Consider the following 23,558-nt stretch of genomic DNA (forward strand, 5'->3'; position numbering starts at 1 on the left):
GCTTGCTCCAGCCTATTTTAGTCATGGCCTCTATCAGGCCTCAACAGCAACCACTCTGTTTCCCCCAGTTTTAGCCCCTGATAACTACTAACTTGTTTTTAGTCCTGTAGTTTTGCCTTTTCAAGAGTGCAATATAATGGAATGTGACGTAAGTGAAATAACTTAATAATCAATATGCCGGGGTCCAGCCCCGGTGGATCCAAGGAATTCGAAGGGTGGACGGAGTCGGTGAGGAAAGACTTATTTATTTATTAATATAAGATTGGATTAGGAAGAAATAGTGTAGTAGGAAGATTAAGTGGAGAGAAGAGGCTGATTAACTTGGGTTACGTGGAAAACCAATAAAGCTCCAGACAAGGAGCTTGCACCGTCTACGTTAGGCCGTTTGAATATCGGAGAGTGCCCCGCCTTGGGCTCTCTCTCTTATGGATCTTAGAAGCCGGGACAAGTAAGTAGACACAGTGAGCCTCCACATTCCAAGGGATCAGCCTGAAAAGGAGAGGGAGGGAGCAAGAGAAAGAATCGACACGGGGAGGCCAGGCTTGTGCAAAAACCCCCTCCAACTTTATTATTTAAAAGGTGTTTATATACCCTAAATTTTACATAATGGAAGATACAGAGTCAAGCAGGGGCAGCAGTCCTGACCGTTTCTGTATATCTTTTTTGTATACAAAAGGTCTCAGGTGATTTACATTATCTTCTGGCCAGGAGGCTTGCTAACACTTTTTTGGCTCTCTTTCTTAATGAATGTTAATCTCCTTTCCCCTGAAGTGTTTTTCTTTAATCTGCATTTCCTTAAAGCATTAAAGTTACATCTCTATAGAACAAAGGTGCAGTGGGTTATAACAAAGAAGGTACTTAACTCAAAGATCTAATGTTGCTAATACCAGGCCTACTACTTGTTTTTCTATATACCAACTATATCTAAAAATAAAGGATATGAAAATTTGGCAGCAAGTATTGGCTCAACAAACGAAACTTTTAATCAGTCCTATTCTAATGACTTTGACTCCTTGGAAGCCCCTACATTCCTAGGATGTTTTAAGCTTCCTGTGCCTCCTGCGGTCAGGAGGCCTCAAACAATCACATGCGCAGCTGTACGAGTCCTGCAGGCAGGCTAGAAAGCCATCAGAGGGGTTTTTGGATTGAAACACTCTTTCAAATGCAGAAGACTTAAGCCCTGAATTGACTTTTTCCAGAGAATGTCAGAAGAGTGGAAAAGCAGGCAGATTCTTATTTTTTGGGGGATGGATGCTCAGGAAATTCCAGGGGGGAAACCTGAGGTCTTATTAGCCTTGCCATTAGAGCTCTGCCGCATGACCTTGTCACGGGTGGAATTCCTCATGCTGGCTCCCGGCATCATATGCCTTTATCTTTTTTATGTGGCAGACTGTTTGAGATTCATCTTTTTATTGCATATATTAGTTTATTCCTTTTCTATTGATGAGTAATCCATCAATGGAGTACCACAAATTGTCTATGCATTAACTGATTGATGAATATGTGGGTTGTTTCCAATTTGGGGCCATTTGAATAAAGGTACTATGAACATTTGCATACAGGTTTTTGTGTGAACCTAAGTTTTCATTTCTTTTAGGTAATACCGAAGGGTGAGAGTGTTGTTTAAATGTTTAACTTCAAATGTTTAACCCATCAAACGGGTTTCTAATATGGCTGTGACATTTTACATTCCAAGTAGCAATATATGAGAGTTCCAGTTGCTGGGGGTACCCTTCACCACTTGCCTTTGTTAGTGTTTTTTAATTTTTTTTTTTCATTAACTCATTATTTTGTATTAATGGCTTCTGACTGTTTGTTTTGTTTGTGGTATTTATTAGTATTCCTCCAGCCAGATCACCTGCTTTCTACCCCAAACAAAGCAATACGTTTTGAAAATCGTTTTGAGGGGCTGTTCTTGGGTGGCGGTGGGAAAGAGAATTTTGGCAAGATCGCCATTGATTGGTAGGGAAAAAAAATTAGAAAAATATGAAACCAAGTACATGTCTCTCCCCATATATACACCTGTATATATGTCCACTCACATGGCCGGCCAAGCCAGCCCTTGGGGGCTTTGAACAATTATCTCAACGCCTCTTTACGTTTCCCTTGTCCTGAGAATGGGAAGGGGCGAAAGGGAGAGAGTTCAGATCTGTAAGTATTTTTAAACAAACAAACATTTAAAGCATCGTTAGAAACTTTGGTGGAGTTGATTGTCTGGCATGCTAATGCGCCAAAAGCGGTCCCAATTTTCCGTAGAAGGCCTTGTAGGCTTGCCTCAAAAGAGGGCTGACCGCACGAGGAAGGTGGGGTGGAGGCAGAGGTTAAAGGTCGGGACCTCGGCGCCACACCGTGGAGCCGCACGGCCTTCCTCTCGTTGGTACCTGTAGTCCCCGGAGGAGAGTGACAGGCGAGGGGTGGAAGCCGCCTCCAGGCTGACACGGTGCACTCTCCAACGCGCTTCGTTCCCGCACAGGGAGCGCCTGGGGGTTGTTGGCCGCGCGGGGCCGTGCGACGTGGTCCAACCTGTGGCAAGAGTCTCCTCTCCGAGGGCGCAGGGCACGTGGGCCGGCGCCGCCTGGACCAGGTGGAGAACTCGATTTTCTGGTCCCCCAGCCTGGCGCGACAGGCTGCGGCGCTCACAGAACCCTAGCCGGTGGCACCGTTGTGGATCCTGCAGGGCTTGGGGCCTGGGCGCGGAAAGGCTGCACTTGGCATGAGGCGGGATGAGGTCGGAGACTAAGCAAAGGCTCCTTCCCACACTGTTTTGTTGTTGTTTATGCCTTGCGTTGTGCGTGGCTAAGTGGCCGGGTCGCGGGCAAGTACCCGGCGCTGGCACTAAAAGGAAGGGACCTTGGTTCGCGGTCTGCGTGCCCCTGACTTCCGCGCCCTAACACTTGCTGATGGGCCCTCTAAATTTTAGACACTTGTAACAGTTGTGTAGTGATACCACATTTTGTTCGCTGGCACTAAAAGGAAGGGACCTTGGTGCGCGGTCTGCGTGGCCCCTGACTTCCACGCCCTAACACTTGCTGATGCGCCCTCTAAATTTTAGACACTTGTAATAGTTGTGTAGTGATACCACATTTTGTTTTACTTCTGTTTTTTCGGCGAATAGTGATATATTTTTTTCATATGTTGATTGGCCATTCATATGTGTTGATTGACAGTGTTTGCTCAAGTTATAGTTCTATTTTTTATTGGATTGTTTGCCTTCAGTTCAGTTCAGTCGCTCAGTCGTGTCCGACTCTTTGCAACCCCATAGGCTGCAGCATGCCAGGCTTCCCTGTCCATGGCAAACTCCGGAGTCCACCCAAACCCATGTCCATTGAGTCGGTGATGCCATCCAACCATCTCATCCTCTGTCATCCCCTTCTCCCACCTTCAGTCTTTCCCAGCATCAGGGTCTTTTCCAGTGTCAGCTCTTCACACCAGGTGGCCAAAGTATTGGAGTTTCAGCTTCAGCATTAGTCCTTCCAATGAATATTCAGGACTGATTTCCTTTAGGATGTGCTGGTTGGATCTCCTTGCAGTCCAGTTTGCTTTATTACTTATTGCAGTTCTTTATATATTTTGCATGCAATCCCTTTATCATGTCTAAATGTTACAAATATTTACTCCCAGTATGTGTCTTTTTCTTTCTTTTTTGGGTTTCTAACAATGCTTTTGAAAGAGCAAAATATTTTTTAGAAAAAAGTGGAAGTTTAAAATTTTGATGGTGTCCAATTTATCAATTATTTCCCTTATGACCCGTGTTTTTGTGTCATACTTATTTTCCAGCATGTTATCAAATATTTATGCTCATCTTTTCTTTTTCAAGTTTTATACTTTTAGCTTTTATATTTAAGTCTATGATCCATTTAAAGTTTATTTTTACTTATGGTGTGAAATAATGATCACACTTTTTTCTTTATGGATATCTACTTGTCCCAATACCATTTGCTGAAAATACACCTGCTTTTAAAACTTAAAGTAACATTTTCTTGTATTATTTGTTTTGAGATTATACAAGGCAATAATTTAAAAAATAAAATTATAAACCTTAAATGTGATAAACTTAAGGGGTAGAATTACTCCCAACTTTAAATTAAAGAAAATTTTAAATTTAAATAGGATTTAAACACACAGTGGATATATATATATAATATATGAAATATATATGAAAATGTGTATATATTTACATTTAAACTACATATCTATCATCTATCACACTTAAACCTAAATAACTCTTCAGTATGTATATCTTCTAAACAAGTGAACAAAGACTTTATCTACATAACAGTAAAAACATTCACACTAAAGGAATTATCATCTATACAATAATTTTATCTAGTATATATACTATAATTACATTTTCTCAGTTATCCTAATATATCTTGTGTAGTTCTTCTTGAAGGGGCATCTAGTGTCCAGTCAAGGAACAAGTATTTAATTTGTCTGTCCCTTTTCTCCCCTGTTATCAAGAACAGTTCCTGTTCCTATGTTTATTTCAATACATTGACAACTTAGAAGAGTCCAAGACAGTTGTCGTGTTAAACATTTGGCACTCTGGCCTTGGTAATTGTTTTCTTGAGATTGCATACCCATTCTGTGTATTTGGCAAGAAAAATACATAGGAGATGTTGTGTTGGATTTTGGCTGAAGACATGTATTGTCAGTTTATCCCATTATTTGTAATGCTAAGATGATCACTTATTAAGGAGGAATCTTCTATATCTCTCTATTGATGAGTGTCTGTCTTCATAGGTAATTAATTAACAATCTATGGCATGTACTTTAAGACTTAGTGTATACTGTTTCCCAAAACATTCATCCAACTGTTTCAGTATAAATTGATAATCTTTATCTGCTTTGTTGAAAAATGAGAATTTTTCTAATTTTATCATCTCTGTTTTTTTTTTTAAATCTAGAATTCTTCCATAATGTGTTTCTCCACATTTTAAAATTAAGGGAAACAAATTTCATCCCAAAGATAAATGCTCAGTAGTTGTTAGTGTACTTGTCTAAGAAATCGTTTTTTCCTTTTGGGGAGATTGTCTTTTTTATTGTGATAAAATCCTTGGAAGGAAATTATGACCAACCTAGACAGCATATTAAAAAGCAGACATTACTTTGCCAGCAAAGGTCTGTCTAGCCAAGGCTATGGTTTTTCCAGTGGTCATCAATGGATGTGAAAGTTGGACTATAAAGAAAGCTGAGTGCTAAATAACTGATGATTTTGAACTGTGGTGTTGGAGAAGACTCTTGAGAGTCCCTTGGACTGCAAGGAGATCCAACCAGTCCATCCTAAAGGAGATCAGTCCTGGGTGTTCATTGGAAGGACTGATGTTCAAGCTGGAACTCCAATACTTTGGCCACCTGATGCGAAGATCTGACTCATTGGACAGACCCTGATGCTGGGAAAGATTGAGGGCAGGAGAAGAAGGGGAAGACAAAGGATGAGACGGTTGGATGGCATCACCGACTCAATGGACATGGGTTTGCGTGAACTCTGGGAGTTGGTGATGGACAGGGAGGCCTGGCGTGCTGCGGTTCGTGGGGTCACAAAGGGTCAGACACAACTGAGCGACTGAATTTTTCAATAAGTTATAATGTAAAAATTACCATTTTAACTATTTTAAAGTGAGCAATTCAGTGACATTTAGTACATTCAAAATGTTGTGCAGCCATAGCTACTATCTAGTTCAGAACATTTTCATCACTCCAAAAAGAAACCCAATCCATCCATTAAGCAGTCATTGCCCATTCCTCCCTCCCTCCAGCCCCTGACAACCACTAACCTGTTTCCATCTGTATGGATTTGCCAGAAGTCATTTTTAATCATATCAGACCTCTATTTTTGAAAAGCCCTATAAACAGGTTCCAAATACATCTGACTTTTCAAGAGTCATCAAAGGCTTCCATTATAAAACATAATCCACATATGAGATGTAAGAAAATGAAATGATGAAATTGAACAAAACAAACAGCAGTGTCTAAATACTGTCATAAGTAAAGGGGATTCAGAAACCAAATAACCAAGTACCCAGTACTTCAGATGCTATTGGAGGCCACTTTAGTAACATCACTGCCATTGATCTTAAACCCATCTGTGTTTATTGCTTGGTCTGTCTCTCTGGAATTTGGCACTGCCCTTCTTTGGCCCTAGGGCTACTCATCTATAGATCAAAGACTGGATTAAATGATTTGCAATATTTCTTTTGCTCCATGATTTCTTATAACTCAGTTTATCTTCATCTTTCATTCCAGGGCATGACTATAGTAACATCGCTGAGTTCTGTGCTACATGATGATAAAGAATTCCCCAACCCAGAGGTATTTGACCCTGCCCACTTCCTGGATGAGAGTGGCAACTTTAAGAAAAGTGACTACTTCATGGCTTTCTCAGCAGGTAATAGAAGTTAATTTCCTTAAGTACTTAGGGAACAAGGTACATTTCTGGAGTTGGTTGGAACTTAATGCTGTCCTCTCTGGGGCTGGTAGAAATGCTTTTTGTCCACGATCACAAACACTACTTTCAATGCCCTTGTGTTTCCTCCCCTCACCACATATCCCCACTACTGGAACTTCAGGGAGGTGACCCAGTTCTTCCAAAGTAAGAAAGCTAGAAAACAGATTAATTGAATTATGCCTTTAGCATAATTCAATAATAATCGTAGGTAGCACTGAGTTACCTGTGAACTCCTCTTAGCAGGTGAAGCTTTTAGACTTTCCTTGCCTGCCATGAGAAAGGTACATAAATCCATAAGTTTGAGTATTTTCCATGTGATATCCCTCACTCCCTAGGCTGAGTTCTGGGGTTAAAGGTACAGAATGGGCACCAAAGTGGGCTCACAATCTAGTTAGGGAAGCAAATTACTAAAAAGAACATTGAATAGTGTTGTGAGAGAGGAAAGCACAGGCTGCTCATGAGACCAGAAAGAGAAACCCTGTTTTCTCCATACACCACAGTGAGGCATAAAATGGAATAAGGAACATTCTTACAGAAGAAAGGGAATTTGAAATGCCTCACAGGAACAAAGTGAGATGAGAAGGCAGGGCAGTTTTACAGAAGCAGGACATTCTTTTAGATTGAGAAAGTCAGAACCTGCCAACTAATTGCAGTGGCAGTGAGTCCTTGGAAATGCGGCAGGATACCCTGCAGTGGTTCCAGAGCACCGTGATCGTCTTCCACTGCTGATCATAGACCCTGAAACTGGGTCTCCACAGCTACAGTGTGTGCTGAGTCTCTGGCCACAGACTCACCTCCATGTATTTGGCAGCTTTTGATGCCTGCTTTGTGTCTTGCTCTGTATATACTAAGATGTTAAGGACTGAGCCTTCCCTTCAAAAGCACACATTTTAGTAGAGCAGAAGAACCAGAATTATGATTCAAGGTGATTCATGCTTCAACTGAAGCAATGAATGTGAATATTGAGGAAACTCAGACAGGGCAAGATTCTACTGTCTGTGAATATCGCAAAGACCATAAAGAGGAGATGACATGGGACGTAGGTCCTGAAGGAAGTGTCAGAGAAATGCATCTTGACCGAATGAAACATCATGAGACAAAATGAGAGGTTTCATGGTGTATTGGAGGTTGATGAAGAGTGGATATGGTTAGCGCTGAGAGTAGAAGGTGTGAAGAATGGAAAGAATGATCTCAAACATCATACTGGGAACAAAATATGAAGGGCCAGCTCAACTCATTTGGACCTCATAACAGATGGGAGAGACAGTTAATGTTTTCAAGTGGGAGACTGACACATTAGACATGTATTTTTGAAAGCACATGGAGGAAAAATATCTTTAGTTGAATTTTGTGCCAGAAGTAGAAAGGAAGCACATATATACAAGTTCCCTCCTCTCAGGGCTTCTGATAGAAACTGGAAGTAGAAAAGAGCAGTTAAAATGTGGGGATACACGATGAAGTGCTTGACACAGATCTGACACTCAATATAGTGAATGAAAAATTCCTATGAAGATATTAGGTGAATAGCGAGTGTGTCTTTCCTTCTGTTTATTTGTCTCTAAACATCTCTCCAGGCCTCCATCTGTTCAATCATTCATACATTTTGTGACAATTCAAAATGTAATGTTCAAGGAACAAATCACTTCTGTGTGTATTTTCAGGAAAACGAAATTGTGTGGGAGAAGGCCTGGCCCGCATGGAGCTGTTTTTATTTTTGACCACCATTTTACAGAAGTTTACCCTGGAATCTGTGGTTGACCCAAAGGACCTCGACACCACCCCAGTTTCTAGTGGGTTTGGCCATGTGCCGCCCCCGTACCAGATCTGCTTTACTCCTGTGTGATGAAGGGCGGTCCATCGGCTGCTGCTGTGCTGTTGTCTGTAATTAACTCTCATCTGGGCCATCATTCACCTCCTCCTTACTCTCAGGGGTACTCTTTCTGACCGCCCATCTCATACTGCCACAATTTTCTCAGTATCCAGTGAATATCCAACTTCCATGAAAGGAAAGTCTCCTGAGTTCTACTGCACAAATGTATTTGCTGTCTTCATATTCTGTAACACTTGTATTGACTACCACATATGCTGATACTTCTTAAAAGTCAGTTCCATGTTATCACTGTAAAACAGAGTGGAATTGTTGGTATAAGCCAACACACAGCCATTTGCTCTCCAGATGTTCTAAATAAAAAGCAGCAGCATTTGCTGAGCCAGTCTCAGACTTCCCTTCTTTTGTACTTAATGCAGGTAAGAAATGAATGAAAGTAAGAGTCTGAAGAGGCCGTGCTTGTCCTCATAATGATAAATACAGAAGGGGACAAAGAGAAAGAGGGCAGGAAAACTCTTTGCTGAGTATCACCTGGGCTTACTTGAGGACTGGATTTGGAAAAGAGAGAAATTGTGTCCAAGAGCAGCTCCAGCCTGTAGGGATAGTGAGAAAATCAGCAATTGGAAGGACTGAATAATAAGTGTTGGAATTCATCCCTCTGGTGGGTGTTACTGTGAACACTAAAAGAAGATATGAAATGTTCACATTACTTTGTGTTTCAAACTTATAGTCAAATACTAACCTATGTTTCTCTATTTCTAATCATGTACTCTAAGTGTTATTCTTTTCTCTCTGAGCAAGAACAAAATCCCTAGAAGGTGTCACCAGATTCTTTTTTTTTCTACTTTCCATCACATTGTTTTATATGTAACATCAGTGGTGGCCATATGATGCTATGATCCTGAACTTTTTAGTCTCAAGACATCTCTGAAATACAGACAGCAGAGAGATAAAGAATATCTTTGGGACTTATCCCTGAAACACTAATGGAAATGAGAATTAGAAATTCCTGTTGAAGGCTTTATTAATATTATAGTTATACAGAAGATTTGACTTCATTTAAGGAAACATGTACTGAAATAATTCAGGTCTTTGATACCAAGACCAGGTATCAGGTCAGCAGTTTACACTCACCTGGTTCAGAGTATAAATTCTTTGCACATACTACCAAATTTTCTCTCTGACACTTGCATTTGTTTTAAAAATGTATGAAACCAACTATTAGCTTATATCCCAATAAACTAGTTTCTCACATATGAATACTTAGTATTGCCATTGGACATCTGAAAAAGTGTTCAGCAACATTAAGCTTTATGGAAGTGCAAATTTAAATTTTAATGAGATATCCTTAGATAGCCATCAAAATGGTTAAAATGAAAAAAAAAATTATGCTAAGTTTTGGCAAGAAAATGAAGCAACCGGCATTCTCAGAGTAATACTGTAAATTGGTTCACCCATTTGGACCACTATTTGGCCATTTTTATTGGACGTAAACTCATGAATGTCCAGCAGTTTCACTTGTAGGTATGTACTGAATAGAAACGCAATACTTTGGGATATGAACAAGACATGTTTAGGAATGCACATAACAGCACCAATCAAAATAACCCCACACAGGAAGAACCTGAAATGTCTATTAACAGTACAATGGAAAACATAAATTATGCAATTCTTTTTCATGATTTGTGTCTTCATTATACAGAAATATCCACCCTGTGTTAGTATGGTGGGTGCACATTTAGAACATGCATACTTTCTCTATGCATGTTATGCTTCAATTAAAACATTTATTTAAAAGCAAACAGATCTACAGAAGAAATATTTGAGCAGTAATTTCAGAGAATTCCCCCAAATTAATGTCAGATACCATGCCACACGTTCAGGAAACTCTAAGAACGTCAGGTTGGAAAAATACCCTGAAGTCTACAGGTAAGTACATCATATTCAAACATAGACTATAAAAACAAAGAAAATATCTGAAAGAAGCCAGAGGAAGAAAAAAATCTTACCTTTAGAGGAACAGAATAAGAATTACATTGGGATTTTCTTCAGATTCTGTGCAAGCAGAAAGAGAGTAGAGTGAAATATTTAAAAGAAAAAAAAAATGCCCCAACTTTGATTTCTGTATACAGTGAAATTATCTTTAAAAGAAGAGATAAGGACCCTCAAACAAACAAAACTGAGGGAATTTGAATCCAGTCCTTGACTGGCAAGAGGGTACCTACATGTGAAACACATGCACATAGAATCTACATACAGATCTTACACCCTTTACAAAAATTAACTAAAAATGGATCATAGAACTTAATGCAGAGTGCAAAATTTTAATTCCTAGGAGATCACATGAGAGAAAATATAGATTACCTTGACTAGGTGATGACCTTAAATTTATCTCTGAAGCATAATCCACAAAAATAATTGATAATTTGGAGTTCACTAAAATTAAAACCTTCTACTCTGTGATATATACTGTCAATGGAAGGACGAGACAAGCAACAGACTGGGATAAAGTATTTGCAAAAGGCATATCTGGTGAAAGACTGTTACCCAGAATAAACAAAGAGCTCTTAATTAAAACTCAACAGTCAGAAATATAACAACCTGATTTTTAAAATGTGCAAAATATCTGAACAAAAACATTAGCAAAGAAGATATCCAAGGGGCAAATAGGCAGGTGAAAAATGCTCAACGTCATGCCTAATTAGAGACTTGCAATTAGATACCACTACACACATTACTGAACTGAAGACACATTATGTGTGTGCATGTGCTCAGTTGTGTCCAGTTCTTTGCAGCTCCATAGACTGTAGCCCACTAGGCTCCTCTGCCCATGGAATTTTCCAGGCAAGAATACTGGAGTTGGTTGCAATTTCCTTCTCCAGGGGATCTTCCCAACTCAGGGATCAAACCCATGTCTCTTGTGTCTCATAAACTGGCAGGTGGATTCTTTACCACTTGTGCCATCTGGGAAGCACACATTATAAAATGGTAAAGTGGAGGTGATGGAATTCCAGTTGAGCTGTTTCAAATCCTGAAAGATGATGCTGTGAAAGTGCTGCACTCAATATGCCAGCAAATTTGGACAACTCAGCAGTGGCCACAGGACTGGAAAAGGTCAGTTTCCATTCCAATTCCAAAGAAAGGCAATGCAAAAGAAAGCTCAAACTACCACACAATTGCACTCATCTCACATGCTAGTAAAGTCATGCTCAAAATTCTCCAAGCCAGGCTTCAGCAATACGTGAACCGTGAACTCCCTGATGTTCAAGCTGGTTTTAAAAAAGGCAGAGGAACCAGAGATCAAATTGCCAACATCTTCTGGATCATGGAAAAAGCAAGAGAGTTCCAGAAAAGCATCTATTTCTGCTTTATTGACTATGCCAAAGCCTTTGACTGTGTGGATCACAATAAACTGGAAAATTCTGAAAGAGATGGGAATACCAGACCACCTAACCTGCCTCTTGAGAAATCTGTATGCAGGTCAGGAAGCAACAGTTAGAACTGGACATGGAACAACAGACTGGTTCCAAATAGGAAAAGGAGTACATCAAGGCTGTATATTGTCACCCTGCTTATTTAACTTCTTTGCAGAGTACATCATGAGAAACGCTGGACTGGAAGAAACACAAGCTGGAATCAAGATTGCCGGGAGAAATCTCAGATATGCAGATGACACCACCCTTATGGCAGAAAGTGAAGAGGAGCTAAAAAGCCTCTTGATGAAAGTGAAAGAGGAGAGTGAAAAAGTTGGCTTAAAGCTCAACATTAAGAAAACGAAGATCATGGCATCCGGTCCCATCACTTCATGGGAAATAGACGGGGAAACAGTGGAAACAGTGTCAGACTTTATTTTTTTGGGCTCCAAAATCACTGCAGATGGTGATTGCCACCATGGAATTAAAAGACGCTTACTCCTTGGAAGAAAAGTTATGACCAACCTAGATAGCATATTCAAAAGTAGAGACATTACTTTGCTGACTAAGGTCCGTCTAGTCAAGGCTATGGTTTTTCCTGTGGTCATGTATGGATGTGAGAGTTGGACTGTGAAGAAGGCTGAGCCCTGAAGAATTGATGCTTTTGAAGTGTGGTGTTGGAGAAGACTCTTGAGAGTCCCTTGGACTGCAAGGAGATCCAACCAGTCCATTCTGAAGCAGATCAGCCCTGGGATTTCTTTGGAAGGAGTGATGCTAAAGCTGAAACTCCAATACTTTGGCCACCTCATGAGAAGAGTTGACTCATTGGAAAGGACTCTGATGCTGGGAGGGATTGGGGGCCAGAGGAGAAAGAGACGACCGAGGATGAGATGGCTGGATGCCATCATGGACTCGATGGACATGAGTCTGAGTGAACTCCGGGAGATGGTGATGGACAGGGAGGCCTGGCGTGCTGCGATTCATGGGATCGCAAAGAGTCGGACACGACTGAGCGACTAAACTGAACTGAACTGAAAGTCCAAATCACTGACGAAACCAAATATTGACAAAGATGTGGAGCTGCAAGATTTGTTAGTCTTTACTGCTGCTGCTGCTAAGTTGCGTCAGTCGTGTCCGACTCTGTGTGATCCCATAGATGGCAGCCCAACAGGCTCCTCTGTCCCTGGGATTCTCCAGGCAAAAATAGTGGAGTGGGTTGCCATTTCCTTCTCCAATCATAAAAGTCTTTACTGGTGGGATGCAAAATGGTATAGTCACTTTGGAATAGTTAGCAATGGCACCCCACTCTGGTACTCTTGCCTGGAATATCCCATGGGCAGAGGAGCCTTGTAGGCTGCAGTCCATGGGGTCCCTAAGAGTCAGACACGACTGAGCAACTTCACTTTCACTTTTCACTTTCATGCCTTGGAGAAGGAAATGGCAACCCACTTCAGTGTTCTTGCCTGGAGAATCCCAGGGACGGGGGAGCCTGCTGGGCTTCTGTCTATGGGGTCGCACAGAGTCAGACACGACTGAAGCAACTTCGCAGCAGTAGCAGCAGCAACAGTTCCTTAAAAAATGAAATATGTACTTACCATATGATCCAGCAGTCATACTCCTTGAAATTTACTCAAATGAGTTGAGAACTTACATCTGCACAAAAACTTGCACATTAATATTTTTAGTTACTTTTTTCATAAAAACATGTTTATTCAGAAAATTAATTTTTATAGTTGTTTTATTCATAAATTTATGTCAGAACTTGGGAGCAGTGGAGATGTCCTTCAGTTGTTGAAGTATAAAGAATGATATATCAATTGAATGGAATATTATTCATTGTTAAAAAAAAAAAGGTGGCAAGCCATGAAAAGAACCCTGGGCACATTACTAAGTGAAAGAAACCAATTTGAATGCTACATATTGTGTAATTCTAACTCTGTAACATTATAGAAAATTATGGAGACAATACAAGATCAGTGGTTTCCAGGGGCTTGGGAAGGAGGGACAGAGAGATGGAGCACAGAGAACTTTCAGGTGAAATCATTTTGTATAATACTTTAGTGGTGGATACATGCTCATGCTACATTTGTCAAAATCCATAGAATGTACAAAATTAAGAGTGAATCCTAATATAATCTGTGAACTTTTGATTTACCATGTGTTGGTGTTATATCATTAATAGTGATAAGTGTACCACACTGGTGTGGGTTGCTGGTGGTGGGATAGGCTGTGTGTGTGTGAGTATGTGTGACCACTGTGTACTTTCTGCATAGTTTTACTGTGAACCTAAAACTGCTGTTAAAAAAAAAATTCTATTTTTAAAAAGAAATCCCCTAACCCACAACTCCAGCCAACCTGAAGTTTGCATTACTCTGTGACAGTGGAGGACTTAATATTTATGCTCTTCTAATCATTTGGACAACAGGAATGCTATTTGATGTGAGATGTCATTGAACTGGGAGTTGAAAAACAGATTCTAACCAAAGGCCTTGTAAGAATGTAGTGAGGACACTTTATCCACTGTCATTAATTGCTCATTAAAATAAAGGCTAGATTAACTGATCTCAGAGATACTTTCAGCCTTTAAATTATCTTTGACTCTTTTACTCTATAAAAAGAAATGGCTTTAACAGAAGGAATGTTAAGCAGAGCAAGCACACTGATTTCTTAAGGAATAAAATTGCTCTAAAGAAAGTAACTGAATTTATTTCATCAAAAATTAGGTAGAGTTTAAACCTCTGTAAGTTAGGCAGCAAGTTACTACTTCTCCTTCTTTTCTAGTTGAAAGGTACACCATGTCTTGTACCCATTCAAGTTTATAGGTTACAAAACTAAACTTTCCTGACCCCCACTTTAATCAGCTGATGCAGTATTTATTAATTGACATATTTGAAAATTCATTGACTAGGATAAGTCACAGAATATTGAATCATGGTACATATGCAGTAAGTGTGGTGACCCTGGTGAACTGAATGTTTGCTTGGAGGTGTGGGTTCCAGTCTCAACTCGACCACCTGTAGGTGCCGTGTCCTTAGCACAGGAACTGAATCTCCAAGACCCATCCATGAATTGGAAATAATTTTACCTTTGGGAAAGGTAATTGAGATACTCATAAGAGATATTATGGTGTGAAAATTGTCTATTTAATGTGAATAAGATATGAATCTATGTAAACATGAGGAATAACACATTTTATAATTAGCTCTTGGTTTAGTTGCTAAGTCATGTTTGACTCTTGAGACCCCATGGACTGTAGCCCACCAGGCTTCTCTGTCCATGGGATTTCCCAGGCAAGAATACTGGAGTGAGTTGCTATTTCCTTCTCTAGGGGATCTTACTGACCCAGGGATCAAACCTGGGTCTCCTGCATTGCAGGCAGATTCTTTATTGGCTGAGCTACCTGGGAATTTTCAGGTATTAGCTCTTAACAAAAACTTGTTTTTCCTTACTAAAAGAGCTGAGGAATAACTTTACTAATCAATTTTGAACAAATATGATGATATGTTGTAGAACATGTTTGTAAAGCATTGTCATTGTGATCTAGTGATGTTTACCTTTCCAGTGATATTTAGATCTTCATGACAAGTGTCATCTCCTGTTCTGGTCTGCATGTTATAGTGGTTCCATGCTGTAGGTCTGTTTAATGAAGTCCTTGCCTGCCATCCTCCACTGAATCCGTATGTGGTGTTCTGTGTAAAATCTCCCTTCCTTGCTGTTGATGACAAATTGAAATTATAATGGAGTAATCACAGGATTCCCGGGTGACTTAGTAGTAAAGAATCCACTAAAGAAATGCAGGAGATACAGGTTCAATCCCGGGACCAGGAAGACCCCCCTGGAGGAGGAAATGGCACCCCATTCCAATATTCTTGCCTGGGAAATCCCATGGACAGAGGAGCCTGGTGGGCTACAGTCCATGGGGTCACAAAAGAGTTAGACACGACAGAGCGACTGAACACAATCACAGTTCAGGCATATGAAAACAGGAGGCAATTAAGAATCTGGTCTCCAACATGTCTCTGCACCTCTGAGAACTTGAAATCCCTTTGACTTGTACCAGACCCAAGGACAGGATCAGTCCTGTTCATAGCAACACCTGCCAGCTGCACCCTTATGTTCTAAAGGTCTTCCCTTGTAATTGTGCAACTGTTTCTGAGCCCAGCCAATGTTTATGTAACAGAAACTTTTACCCATTGCCATATCCATTTATGATTCTTGATAAGTAACTCATGTGTCTAACCGTACTCTTGCAATCTTCCCCTTTATAAGTCTCCACCATTTTGTAGTCCAGTGGAACATAATTCAAGTGCTTCTTGAGCCTATGTCTTCTGGGCTACAGTCCTAACAAACCCTCAGTGGACCGCTTTTTATTTCAATCAGGTCTTTTCTAAAATTTTGGTTAGCACTGTGCAAACTTCATTCTGTTGCTTCTGACAAAGACAGACTTCAAAAGGCAACAGAAGCAATTGTGTCTGGAAGCAGCTGGGAGGCTGGAGTCATAGTTTCTCAAGCTTTCCCTACTAAATTCTTGAGACTGGCTCTTCTCTCAGTTACTTGAGTAAGTTTTACCTCTGCAGTGATGGAGAGGGGAGAATACCTATTTTTGATTTCTTGTTTTGAGAATCTGTGACTCTTTTTTCCTTGGACTCAAGTAGGAGACATCTGTTTAATGTGAAGCCTGTTATTTTGTGGTCAGTGGGGTATATTTTCAGAGTAATATATCTGGGGATAGTGGAAGAAACTTTCACATATTCAGGTATGGGGAAGTCATTCTGGCTTATACATGATTTGACATGAACTTTATGATAACTAGAACAGCCTGTCTTATGGTCTGTTTTCATACCTTGTATATCTGCTTTAACTCTTGAAGAGTGCATTATCCAGATTTAAAGAATGTCCACTTTAAAGATAGAGATACAATGCCTCCCTTCAAATGCCATCAAAGTTAAGGCTGTCTTCCCAGTGCCAAAGTCATACTAAGTCTCTGGGCATGTGCTGATCGTCTCTTTTGAAACTTTGAAGGAATGTTCCCATGTCATGTTTGATGTGTATTCTTTTTTCTGATAAGCTGTAAAACTGTACTGAAAACCATGCTTCTCTAGAGCTATTTTTCAGAGCTACTGAGGGGCTCTCTCTGTGGTATAGACCTCAATTTTGCTTGAATAAAACTCCCTTCTGTTCCTTATTATAAACTGCTTATTGATTATTTGTGTCCACAGGGTTTTAGATGTCCTGCTAAATTTGTTCTTGAGGCAACTATGGTGTGATGGACATCTGATGGACATCAGAAGATTCTTAAATTAAATCTTGGTTTTATTAATTATGAGCCTCGTGACACAGGACACACAGGACAGGCTTCCTGTTCTCCCAGAATCTCTTTCCCCCATTTGAAAAAAATACAAAATAATAATCCCTATTTCCAGTATATTTCTTTTCTTTCTTTCTTTTTTTTTTTTTTTTTTTTTTTTGTGGGCAAGGGAGAAGATATCAAGGTAAAAGACATGTAAATTTGCTTAGCTAATTACTTTATTTCTGTTTGGCCATTCAAATTGTTTGAATTATGTTAATGTTAACCAGAAATTCTAAGAATGGAGACCTGGTTGAAATAAACAGGTGTTTAATTGAAGTTTATTAAAGTTTATTAGGACTGTAGCCTAGGAGACACAAATTGAAGAAGACCTTGAATTGTGTTCCACTGGACTATGAGGTGGGGGAAGCTTAACAACGTAAAAATCACAAGGTTACATAAATTATTTGTCAAGAACTAGGATTGGAGCTGTATGGATTAATGGTTAAGCAAGGGTAGGTTGAGGTTCAAAATGATTACAGGATGGAGTGTGTGGGTACTTGAAACTACAAGGCGGCAGCTAGCATATACTATTTTCTTTTTTAAAAGGTGACATTTCACTCATTTAAAAGAACACCATTTAGACAGTGTTAGTGTATTCACAACATTGTGCATTATCTAATTCCAAGATATTTTTATCACCCCGGAAAGAAGTACTGCCCATTAAGCAGACACTGCCCATATGTTGTTTTGAAAATGGCTAGTGGTATCCTTGAGTTTGATACAGTTCTGAAAATTCAGATTCTCAGATATGCAGAAATATGTCTGAAACCATATCCACTATGGCTACCCATTTCCATTCTGGTGGCCAGGACCATAGTTAACTTCATTTTGATTTTTAAATTATCTCAACTATGTCATCATTAGCTGTTTTATGTATAGGCAGCTGTAATGTTAGTATAGTACATTAAAATATTTTAAAATCTTTCATATTCAAGGACAAATTAGATTTTAGATACATGTATATATTAGATAGTGTTAGATATACCATTACAAGATACTCTTTTTAAAATATAAAAGACATAGAATACACTGATATTCCTCAAAATCATAAATTCCCAACTGGTCATTGACTCCAGTCCAGGATTTTGAGCCTTGTTGGCATCAAACTATTTATGTCAATAATTCTCAATCCTGGTTGTGAGTTAGAACCACTTAATTTTTTAATTAACAATACCTGGACCCAATTGCCAACATCTGCTGGATCATGGAAAAAGCAAGAGAGTTCCAGAAAAACATCGATTTCTGCTTTCTTGACTATGCCAAAGCCTTTGGCTGTGTGGATCACAATAAACTGTGGAAAATTCTGAGAGAGATGGGAATACCAGACCACCTGACCTGCCTCTTGAGAAATCTGTATGCAGGTCAGGAAGCAACAGTTAGAACTGGACATGGAACAACAGACTGGTTCCAAATAGGAAAAGGAGTATGTCAAGGCTGTATATTGTCACCCTGATTATTTAACTTATATGCAGAGTACATCATGAGAAACACTGGACTGGAAGAAACACAAGCTGGAATCAAGATTGCCAGGAGAAATATCAATAACTTCAGATATGCAGATGACACCACCCTTATAGCAGAAAGTGAAGAGAAACTAAAAAGCCTCTTGATGAAAGTGAAAGAGGAGAGTGAAGAAGTTGGCTTAAAGCTCAACATTCAGAAAACGAAGATCATGGCATCCGGTCCCATCACTTCATGGGAAATAGACGGGGAAACAGTGGAAACAGTGTCAGACTTTATTTTTTTGGGGTCCAAAATCTCTGCAGATGGTGACTGCAGCCATGATATTAAAAGATGCTTACTCCTTGGAAGGAAAGTTATGACCAACCTAGATAGCATATTCAAAAGCAGAGACATTACTTTGCCGGCTAAGGTCCGTCTAGTCAAGGCTATGGTTTTTCCAGTAGTCAGGTATGGATGTGAGAGTTGGACTGTTAAGAAGGCTGAGCGCCGAAAAATTGATGCTTTTGAATTGTGGTGTTGGAGAAGACTCTTGAGAGTCCCTTGGACTGCAAGGAGATCCAACCAGTCCATTCTGAAGGAGATTAGCCCTGAGATTTCTTTGGAAGGAATGATGCTAAAGCTGAAACTCCAGTACTTTGGCCACCTCATGCGAAGAGTTGACTCATTGGAAAAGACTCTGATGCTGGGAGGGATTCGGGGCAGGAGGAGAAGGGGACGACAGAGGATGAGATGGCTGGATGGCATCACGGACTCGATGGACATGAGTCTGAGTGAACTCCGGGAGATGGTGATGGACCGCGAGGCCTGGCGTGCTGCGATTCATGGGGTTTCAGAGAGTCGGACACGACTGAGCGACTGAACTGAACTGACCTGGATCCCAACCCAGTACAAATAAACCAGAATCTCTAGAGTCATCATTGGACACAGAGAAAACAAGCCTAAAGAACAGTTTGTTTTTGTTTTTGTCAGAGTGGCAAAGTCCCACAGAAGAGAGTACAAAGTGGGTTTAATTGAGTGGTCTCTTTACACCTACTGCTGCTGCTGCTGCTAAGTCGCTTCAGTCGTGTCCGACTCTGTGCGACCCCATAGACGGCAGCCCACAAGGCTCCCCCGTCCCTGGGATTCTCCAGGCAAGAACACTGGAGTGGGGTTCCATTTCCTTCTCCAAAGACAGGTGCAAATTGAATTAGCAGAGACTGTTATAAAAGCTTTAGATTTCAGGCTCAGAATCTTCAGAGTGAGAAGAGAAGGCACCAATGGATCTGGCTGTGGTCCTCATGCTCTATCTCTCCTGTCTGCTTCTCCTGTCACTCTGGAAACAGAGCTCTGGGAAAGAGGAGCTCCTGCCCGGACCTACTCCTCTCCCAATTCTTGGAAATACCCTACAGTTAGATGTTAATGACATCAGCAAATCCTTAAGCAATGTAAGTAGGTTCTATTCCTCCAGTGGCTTGCAAACAGTAAGTAAATTAAGCCCAGTTACGACACTAATGGGCTGCCGTGGGGTTTCCCAGGTGGTGCTAGTGTTAAAGAACCTGCCTGTTAATGCAGGAGACTTAAGAGATCAAGGTTTGATCCTTGGGTCATGAAGATCCCCTGGAGGAAGGCACCACAACCCACTCCAGTGTTCCTGCCTGGAGAATCCCATGGACAGAGGAACCTGGCAGACTACAGTCCACAGGGTTACAAAGAGTTGGACACGACTGAAGCAACTTAGCATGCACTCACGGTGGCTCAGAGAGTAAAGAACCTGTTTACCATGTGGGAGACCAGGGTTTGATCCCATCCCTGGGTCAGGAAGATCCCCTGAAGAAGGGAATGGCTACCCATTCCAGTAGTCTTGTCAGGAGAATTCCATGGACCGAGGAGCTTGGCAGGCTATTGTCCATGGGGTCGCAAAGAGTTGGTGCAAAGAGTCATCAATCCTAAAGGAAATCAGTCCTGAATATTCACTGGAAGCTGAAACTCCAATACTTTGGCCACCTGATGTGAAGAACTGACTCATTGGAAAAGACCCTGATAGAGGATAACAGAGGATGAGATGGGTTGGATGGCATCACCAACTTGATGGATATGAGTTTGAGCAAGCTCTGGGGTTTGCTGATGGACAGGGAAGCCTGGTGTGCTGCAGTCCTTGGGGTCGCAAAGAGTCGGACACGACTGAGCGACTGAACTAACACACACACGATACTAATACATATTTCTGGGGGCACATTGTCAAAATAGGTCCTTGTGTAGCAAATTAATCCCTGTAAATACTGTTCCTTCTCTTGCCTTTTCAGGTAAGTCATTGTCATAATTAGAGGAACAAAGTAGAGTTTTGTGAGTAGAGAAATGTTTAACTCTTTGTATGGTTGAAATAAAAGTGTCAGAAGCTGGGAGTATTGCTTCCCTTCTTTGTTTCATAGCTATTTACTATGATTTGGGACAGAAGGTAAATGGTAAGTGAAGTGTTTTGTGATTCAAGAGTTTCTTCCGGAAGTCATATACTATAAGCTATGTGTTTCCTTCCGAAGGTCAGGAAAATAGGACTTTTCTGAAAAAGGGCGTTGTGCCTGTGGTTAAAGAATTAGCTTGGAATCAGAACCAGCATGAATGAATGAAAGGAAAAGTCGTCAGTCAGGGCCCAGTGGGCAGCAAGAGTGTTCCTTTACCTTCTGCAGGAAGCTGCTGTCTGTGCCCTGTGACTGCTGCAGTCTGGAAGGAGTTGCTCTTCCACGAGACGCAGCATGTCCTGGCACTGCCTCTGTGATGCTGCTATTGTTTCTGTGTTACTAGTACCAGTGGATCTCAAACTGTGCTGGGCATTAGAGTTATCTGCACTTATTTTTTAAAATACAGATTTCTAATATTCATCTTTGGGCTACAAAATCAGAATTCTAATGACTGCACTGTGGTGGTTCTGAAGCAGGCAGGTGGCTGTTGGTTTAAAGGTGGGCCTGGGGAGTTTGATACATTGCTCAAGGATCAGAGATTGAGTAAGAAGTGTTTCAAATTTGAATCTTCTATATATAGCCATGGAATGCTGGAAATGAATTGAAATCCTCGACCTCAGTTTCCTTATTTATAAGTTGGGGCAAATAAACCCACTGAAGGTGCTGATATGTGGATTAATTACAATCTGTGTACCAGTTACTTGATGTACTCATTTTCCTGTTTGGAACCAGTCTGTTGTTCTATGTCCAGTTCTAACTGTTGCTTCCTGACCTGCATACAGATTTCTCAAGAGGCAGGTCAGGTGGTCTGGTATTTGCATCTCTCTCAGAATTTTCCACAGTTTATTGTGATCCACACAATCAAAGGCTTTGGCATAGTCAAGAAAGCAGAAATCGATGTTTTTCTGGAACTCTCTTGCTTTTTCCATGATCCAGCGGATGTTGGCAATTTAATCTCTGGTTCCTCTGCCTTTTCTAAAACCAGCTTGAATATCAGGAAGTTCACTGTTCACGTATTGCTTGAAGCATGGCTTGGAGAATTTTGAGCATTACTTTACTAGCCTGTGAGATGAGTGCAACTGTGCGGTAGTTTGAGCATTCTTTGGCATTTCCTTTCTTTGGAATTGGCATGAAAACTGACGTTTTCCAGTCCTGTGGCCACTGCTGAGTTGTCCAAATTTGCTGGCATATTGAGTGCAACACTTTCACAGCATCCTCTTTCAGGATTTGAAATAGCTCAACTGGAATTCCATCACTCCACTAGCTTTGTTCGTAGTGATGCTTTCTAAGGCCCACTTGACTTCACATTCCAGGATGTCTGGCTCTAGATGAGTGATCACCCCATCGTGATTATTTGGGTCATGAAGCTCTTTTTTTGTACAGGTCTTCTGTGTATTCATGCCATGTCTTCCTAATATCTTCTGCTTCTGTTAGGGCTATACCATTTCTGTCCTTTATCGAGCCCATCTTTGCATGAAATGTTCCCTTGGTATCTCTAATTTTCTTGAAGAGATCTCTAGTCTTTCCCATTTTGTTCTTTTCCTCTATTTCTTTGCATTGATCGCTGAAGAAGGCTTTCTTATCTTTTCTTGCTATTCTTTGGAACTCTGCATTCAGATGCTTATATCTTTCCTTTTCTCCTTTGATTTTCACTTCTCTTCTATTCACAACTATTTATAAGGCCTCCCCAGACAGCCATTTTGCTTTATTGTATTTCTTTTCCATGGGGACGGTCTTGATCCCTGTCTCTTGTACAATGTCACGAACCTCATTCCATAGTTCAACAGGCACTCTATCTATCAGATCTAGGGCTTTAAATCTATTTCTCACTTCCACTGTATAATCATAAGGGATTTGATTTAGGTCATACTTGATATGCAGAGTACATCATGAGAAATGCTGGACTGGAAGAAACACAAGCTGGAAGCTGGAATCAAGATTGCCGGGAGAAATATCAATAACCTCAGATATGCAGATGACACCACCCTTATGGCAGAAAGTGAAGAGGAACTAAAAAGCCTCTTGATGAAAGTGAAAGAGGAGAGTGAAAATGTTAGCTTAAAGCTCAACATTCAGAAAACGAAGATCATGGCATCTGGTCCCGTCACTTCATGGGAAATAGATGGGGAAACAGTGTAAACAGTGTCAGACTTTATTTTGGGGGGCTCCAAAATCACTGCAGATGGTGACTGCCGCCATGGAATTAAAAGACGCTGACTGCTTGGAAGAAAAGTTATGAGCAACCTAGATAGCATATTCAAAAGCAGAGACATTACTTTGCTGACTAAGATCCGTCTAGTCAAGGCTATGGTTTTTCCTGTGGTCATGTATGGATGTGAGAGTTGGACTGTGAAGAAGGCTGAGTGCCGAAGAATTGATGCTTTTGAAGTGTGGTGTTGGAGAAGACTCTTGAGAGTCCCTTGGACTGCAAGGAGATCCAACCAGTCCATTCTGAAGGAGATCAGCCCTGGGATTTCTTTGGAAGGAATGATGCTAAAGCTGAAACCCCAGTACTTTGGCCACCTCATGCAAAGAGTTGACTTATTGGAAAAGACTCTGATGCTGGGAGGGATTCGGGGCAGGAGGAGAAGGGGATGACAGAGGATGAGATGCCTAGATG

At 40.7% G+C, this 23,558-nt stretch overlaps 1 protein-coding gene and 1 pseudogene across 1 annotated transcript in view; both read left to right on the forward strand.

Annotated features, from left to right (window-relative positions):
* LOC120873719 (cytochrome P450 2C18-like) overlaps nt 1–10,179 on the forward strand; it is a 48,011-nt gene extending 37,832 nt beyond the window's left edge. Inside the window, exons 8-9 of the mRNA XM_040254563.1 lie at nt 6,247–6,388; nt 8,110–10,179. Coding sequence (XP_040110497.1) covers nt 6,247–6,388; nt 8,110–8,291 — 324 coding nt within the window. The 3' untranslated portion in view covers nt 8,292–10,179. The remainder of the gene's footprint in view (nt 1–6,246; nt 6,389–8,109) is intronic.
* A 9,580-nt stretch (nt 10,180–19,759) lies between these two features.
* Nucleotides 19,760–23,558, forward strand: part of LOC120873491 — a 35,299-nt pseudogene continuing 31,500 nt past the window's right edge.

The sequence above is a fragment of the Oryx dammah genome, unplaced genomic scaffold (genome assembly GCF_014754425.2).
Source record: "Oryx dammah isolate SB20612 unplaced genomic scaffold, SCBI_Odam_1.1 HiC_scaffold_14, whole genome shotgun sequence".
NCBI classification, from domain to species: domain Eukaryota; kingdom Metazoa; phylum Chordata; class Mammalia; order Artiodactyla; family Bovidae; genus Oryx; species Oryx dammah.